Source organism: Melospiza melodia, chromosome 1, assembly GCF_035770615.1.
Source record: "Melospiza melodia melodia isolate bMelMel2 chromosome 1, bMelMel2.pri, whole genome shotgun sequence".
Lineage (NCBI taxonomy): Eukaryota > Metazoa > Chordata > Aves > Passeriformes > Passerellidae > Melospiza > Melospiza melodia.
Genome location: NC_086194.1, coordinates 80245404 through 80251403, shown reverse-complemented (window position 1 = coordinate 80251403; position 6000 = coordinate 80245404). Strand labels below are relative to the sequence as shown.

General features: G+C 63.2%; 1 protein-coding gene across 6 annotated transcripts in view; it reads left to right on the top strand.

Annotated features, from left to right (window-relative positions):
* The first annotated feature begins 1498 nt into the window (after positions 1-1498).
* The window catches only part of NFATC1 (nuclear factor of activated T cells 1), a 110432-nt gene continuing 105930 nt past the window's right edge, over positions 1499-6000 (top strand). For 5 of the 6 annotated variants that reach the window (XM_063159552.1, XM_063159537.1, XM_063159530.1 and 2 more), the window contains exon 1: positions 5496-5614. In XM_063159552.1, coding sequence (XP_063015622.1) covers positions 5539-5614 — 76 coding nt within the window. In that variant the 5' untranslated portion in view covers positions 5496-5538. Of the gene's footprint in view, positions 1632-5495; positions 5615-6000 lie in introns of those variants that run through there. The other variant, XM_063159523.1, reaches the window with a different exon arrangement.

Below are 6000 nucleotides of genomic sequence, written 5' to 3'. Positions count from 1 at the left end.
CGCGCTCCTTGCTGGGCGCCGTCTTCCGCCGCTCTTCAGTGGAGGAGCCCGCCCCGAAGAACCGGCCGCGGGCTCCCGTTCCCCAGAAGCAGACAAGATTTCTTTTATACTGTATAATATTTCTTTTATACTGTATAATATTTCTTTTATACTTTTCTTTTGTACTTTCCAACTACACATGGGTGTCAAGGACTAGATTTATGATTTTTTTTTTTTCTTCACACACCAGATATATGCTCAAAACCACCCCAACTGGCCCGCATGTCCCATTCCAAAAGTTTGATTCTCTCCTGCCAGCTGTGGGGGCAGAGGGAGGCCGGAGAGGGAGCGGGGGATGAGGGGCAGCAGGGCTGGGAGCGGGGGCGGCGCGGCCCCTCTCAGCAGCTCCCGTCCGGGAGGCTCCCGCCTCGGCCGGGGTATCACGGCCGCGTCGGGGGCCGGGACGGGGAATCCCGGAGACGGGAGGTGGGAGGAGGAGTCGCAGTGGGATGGAAATCTCTTCTTCTCCCTGCTACGAAGTGATGAGACACAACTGTGTTGCCGAGATATTTACAGAATAATAATAAATAATAATAATAAATCTGGAGCGACTGAAACCGAGTCCGCGGGTCTGTTAGTAATTTAGCAGAATGGGATTTTCCTTTCTCTCGCCTGCCAGTTGATGCTCTTTTCCAAATTTCCACAGCGGGGGAAGCCTGCGATTTTTTTACATAATGATTTCAGCATGCGAGACTGCCTCGCCTTTTTTTTCGTTTTCTTTCTTTTTTTTTTTTTTTTTATTTTCCCCTCTCCCTGCTTGCCTCTTTCGCTCCCCAGTCTACCTTCTTTCCCCATCTTCACTTTGCGACCCCGGCGCGCCGCCCGTTTCCCGCAGGAGGGCACCCGGCTCCCGCAGGCTGGGGAGACCCCGCGGGCGGTGGCGGCGGGGCCGGGGCTGGGCGGGCGCCGTGCCCCGTGGAGGGCCGGGCGGCCGGGGCCCGTCGGTGCCCGCCGGTGCCCGCCTCCCGCTGGCGGCCCGCCGGCGGCGGGGCCGGGGCCCGGCTGACATCACGGGGCCGGGGCGGGGAGAGGGGCCGGGAGGGGAAGGGTGGTGGTGGGGGGGTGGGGGGGGTGTTTTCCAGCTTTAAAAAGGCGGCGCCGGGCAGCGCAGCCCTGCGTCAGAGCGAGACTTCCCCGCTCCGCACACTCACTGCCCCCGTCCCCTGGCTGCAGCTCTCCGCGGGCGGCAGCGCCCGCCGCCCCGTCCCGCCGCCTCAGCGCGGGCAGTGCCTCCGAAGTCCCCACGCACACCCGCCCTCCTCTCCATGCCCCGTCCCCGGGGGTGCGGCAGCGGCGAGCTCCTGTGCCTCCGCGGGCGCGGCTACCACGCCGGGGGCGGCGCGGTCCCGGTCACCGGGTCGTGAAGGCGGGCGGGGGGGCGCGGGACAGGCGGGACAGGCGACGAGGGGCCGGCAGTGGCCCAGGGCGCGGCGCCGGGCTCCGCCACCCCGCCGGGTGGATGCCAAGCGCTGCCCCGCCGGCCGCCGCCGCGCCGCCGTCGCGGGACCCATCCAGCGGGAGAGAGAGGCCGGCGGCGGCCCCGCAGGACGACGCCCGCCCGCTCGGCAGCACCATGAAGGCGGCGGAGGAAGGTAACGGGCGGCGCTGCGGGGGGCGGAGGGCGGGCGGGCGACGGTGTCCCCCGGTGTTTCCCCGCGGCGGCCCGGAGGCTCGCCGGCGGCCGCTTGCCAATAGGTGTCTCTTTCGCCTCTCGCAGGGCGCCGCCACAGCCGCGCCGCTGCTCCTGGCCGCTTCCCGCCGGTCCTGGGCCCGGGCCCGCAGCCGGAGGGGCTACGAGGGCGCCGGGGATCCTGTCAGGGGCGCACGCTTGGGGATTCCCTCCCCATCTCGGGGTTTGATTTGGGGGGGTCAGTATAAAGCCCATCGTTGCAGGCAGTCACGTTCCCGGGAAAAGCAAGGAGTCCCGGGCAGTGCCAGGCGCCGTACCGGCGCTCCTGGCACACCGGGACAGGCGGGCACGCCGCGGCCGCGCTGCGGGGCTCCGCCGCCCCGCTTACCCCGCGCCCCCGGCGGGCGGGCGCGCTGCCGCCGCCGTCCCGGCTCGGGGGGAGCGCTTGCCCTTCTATCCCAGCTCTGAATCACAGCTTCTTTCTCTCCTGCTGCGAAAAGTGCCCTGAAAACACAGTGGCAAAGTTTCTAGAGGGACAGATGGTGGGAGCAGAGCTCGGGACCGCGCAGCTCCTCCCGGCTGAACTTGGCTCCTGCCATGGGTAGCGTCTGGCTGACTTCGCCCTCCCCTCTTGCCAATCGAGACACTGTTCTCCCTCCGGAGCATCGCTATCCGCCTACCGCCGAAACTTTCGGACCTCGCCGCTGCTTACGGCTCCTTTCGGCCCCGGCAGCGGGACCTCGCAGGCATCCCCGCCGGGCATCGCCTCCGCGCCGCGGCAGGTGTGGGGCAGATCCTGGCTCCCCGCTGCGGGCCCGACGGCTCCCTGCTCCCCTCCTGGCTTTCCCCGGCTCACAAGTTTCCTCCCTATCCAGCGGTGCCGCCGCTTTGCAGCGGCTGCTGCTGGGGCTCGGGCAGGGCGCAGTGAGCTGGCACGTCCCGGGCAGAGAAAGTTGTGAAGAGGCGAAGTGGGGGGGTTGTCCATGTCCGCCGCGTTCTTTCTGCAGCGTGGACAACGGGATTCCATTCCCCGGGTTTGTCCCCGGAAAGCTGGAAGGGAGCTCAAGACCCATCTCTCTTTCTTTCTTTTTTTCTTTTTTTTTTTTTTTTTTTTTAATATTTAGTTTTACACAGCTGTTTTCACCCTTGGGGTTCATTGCAGTTGACAAGATTCTGCCAGGGCGAAATCTACAAGCGCGGCTCTGACTGCGGCTTGCGAAGTGGAGAGCCTTTTGGGATGAAAGTTAATTATACTGTATTTAATAGAAGTGGCTGGCGTGCCAGTCGCACACTCAGACATCCGTGGGCTGCACGCACGGCTCTTCCAATGCCCTGGGCTCCAAGCACACTGAATACACCGTTTGTAAAAGTTACATCCAGAGGCAGCTGACATAAAATGCCTTCTGCAGCCTCTTGTAAAGGATGAGGCTTTATTTCTGTGGCATTTCTGATGCCTATGTTAAAATGTGCCAACCCTCGTTGACAGTTCTCTTCCCCAGTGGTGTGGTGTATTTTGTAAGGGACTAAGAAAATGAGTCCAGCCAGAAAGAGTGACCCAATCCAGGAAACACGTAGGGGAGCCCTGCACGTCAGGATTGCTGTCTGCAAATTAAGGTGCCATTTGATTGCCAAACTACAACAATCAAAGAAAATACTTTATTTCTTGTTTAGTCTGGGAAGAAATGTGCAAAGAGTCCCAGTGGGAGGACCTCGTTTTTTTCTTTGGGTGGTAGCCAGGTGTGGTGTCCTTTACCTTTGAAAATGCCAGTGTTTATGCCAGGTTTAATGCCATTGACAAGTTACATTTCACTTCAGGCTGGGGGGCTGCAGCTGAAGCAGACCATCTGATGCATCCCTTGTTGAACCCGCTTTATGGAGTTGGAACAAGTCCAATTAACTCCAAGGAGAGGCTGGGTGGGCAGCGGCTGAGCTGGTAGATTGGTCCGCGGGTGTGCAAGGGCGGCTGGTGACACGGAAATGGCCTTTTCAGGGCGCACTGCCTCCCCATAGCTCGTTTCTCTCTCCTCAGTTCAATGACACTGTTTCGAACGGGACTGTTAGCTGGAGGGCCACTGTTAATCTGTACGCACATGCGGTGTCGCTTCGTTTCTAACCTTTTCATGGCACATCTTTCCTCTTTCTCCTTCTCACGGGAAGGGTGCCAATTGAAATATTTCATTGACATCACTAATACTAATGGCACTGACAAATCAAGCCATCTGTAAATAGTGTGGGACAATTCACCAGTCTTGCAGGTACCTCATGGGGGAGAGACGAAGGATCGAGGGCAGCAGGTACTTGGGAGCTTCTCCTCTCCTCCCTGCCGGGGCACTCCAGGAGATGGGCGTCTGGAGCAGAGCAGTGTCGGGGAGGGCTGTCACTGGTGGAGCCGGGGGCCTGGCGGCTGTCCCGCCTGTAGGCCCTGGGCAGAGAGGGGGCCAGGAGGCACATCCGTACCCGCTGCCGGGGCAAAGGCTGAGGGGCGTGCACGGGGGAAGCGGGCCGCTCCTCCCTGCGGCGCGGCCTGAGCCGGCGCCCCGGGGCGACCACGGTCGGGACAGGCGCAGGGGGAGCGGTTCCCCTGCTGCCAAGGCCTTCTGCACACTCGGGTGGGTCAGCCCCGGCATTTCGGCACTCACGGCCCCTTCGGGGCGAAGCCCAGCTCGGCTCCTGTGAGAAGCGAGCCTGCAAGGAGGCTCGTCCCGGCGAGGAGGGGGGAAAGAATAATGGGCTCAGATGGAAAAAAATTGTGTTTTCCTGGCACTTTAGAACGGAGATTTCGGTCGCAAGCCTGGAAAATGGTATTCCCTGAGTTTATAAGGGAATACTATTTCCAAAACGGCTTTAAAAAACTTCCTTTTGAAACCCGACCTGAAGCTTCGGCAACTGAGGAGCCGAGCCGAGCTGCTGAGGCGGACGCTCCTTTGCCTGGCGGGGATCTTTAGAAGGTCCCGGTGTAACATGACAGGAAAGCACCTCGAAACATAAAGAAAGTCTTAATTTACTTTTCCCCTAATTTGTATCCCGTACGAGCGGGAAGAGAGACAGGCCGGGCAGAGTCCTGTCAGCACAGCCACCGGAGCCCTTTGCAGGCGCCCTCCCGGTGTGTGGCGGCGGCCCGGAGAGGACCTTTCCCTCTCCGGCGCACGGAGGCGGCCGGCAGCGTTCCGAGTCCCGCTTTACTGCGCTTTTTATAGCAGCTGGCACTAGTGGGTGCTGCGACTAAGTGAAATTAATAATAAATAAATGAAAGCGGAGCCTCTTGGCTCACAGACGCGGCGTGGTGGGCATCCACGGAAGAAACTTTATCAGTCGTCAGCGAAGAGGGAACACGCCGGTGTCCCCCTTGAGTGGGCTGAGCCGCCCTCCGTCCCCACTTCCCTCCCGCTGAAGCGCGAAAGGAGCCGCTCCGGCCCCCCGCCGTTACCGCCGGTCGGGAGCAGGTGAACTCCCGCCCCCTGCCCACCCCCGGGCTCCCCATCCCGCCCACGGCGAGCCCTCGGCGGTCTGGGTCTCCCCCGGTGCCGGGTGCCCCGGGTGGGGAGAGGGTTCCCGCGGAGCACGGGCTGCGCTGCAGGGGCACAGCCCCGGCGGGAGGGTGCGAGGTGGGCCGGGCACCGCGGTTGTTTGCATCGACCCGGAAACATCAACAGCGCGCGGGAGGGCGGATCGGAGGCGGCGGCGGCAGCGAGACAGGCCGCCCGTCGGGGCCGAGATCACGTTACCGAGCGCAGCCGTCCCACGCCGTGCCGGGGCTCCGCGCAGCCCGGCCCGCCGGCAGCAGGCGTCCGGGCGCGACGGGGCGGGCCGCGGCTGCGCCACCACCGCTGCCAGGGTGCCGGAGCGTGGCGGGGGTCGCGGCGGGAGCCATGACGGGCGTGGAGGCCGAGCAGGAGTTTGACTTCGATTTCCTCTTCGAGTTCAAGCACAGCGATGAGGGTGGAGGTGGGTCGCGGCAGGGCGGCCGGGGTACCTCCGGGGGTGCTGGCGGCGGGATGCTGCGGGGAGCCCTCCTTGCGCTGCCCCGTTCGGGAGGGGAAAAGGCTACCTCCCTTCGCGGGGTGGGGGAGCCGGCAATCCCGCCCTGACGGGTCTGCCCGGCCCCGGGCGGCGCTGGTCGCCTCAGCCGCGCCGGGAAGCGGCGAGCGGGGCCGCGGCGAGCGGGATAGAGTCCTGACCGAGCGGCAGGCGCTCCTCTGGCGGGTCCGTGGCAGCAGCCGAACGAGGTGCAGGGGGAGACGACCCGGGGGGACGCCGGTGCAGAGTTTTTAGAAGTTTGGAGTTGTTTGAAATGACCGGACCCCCTCGCTGACCGCTCGCACGGCTTGCCC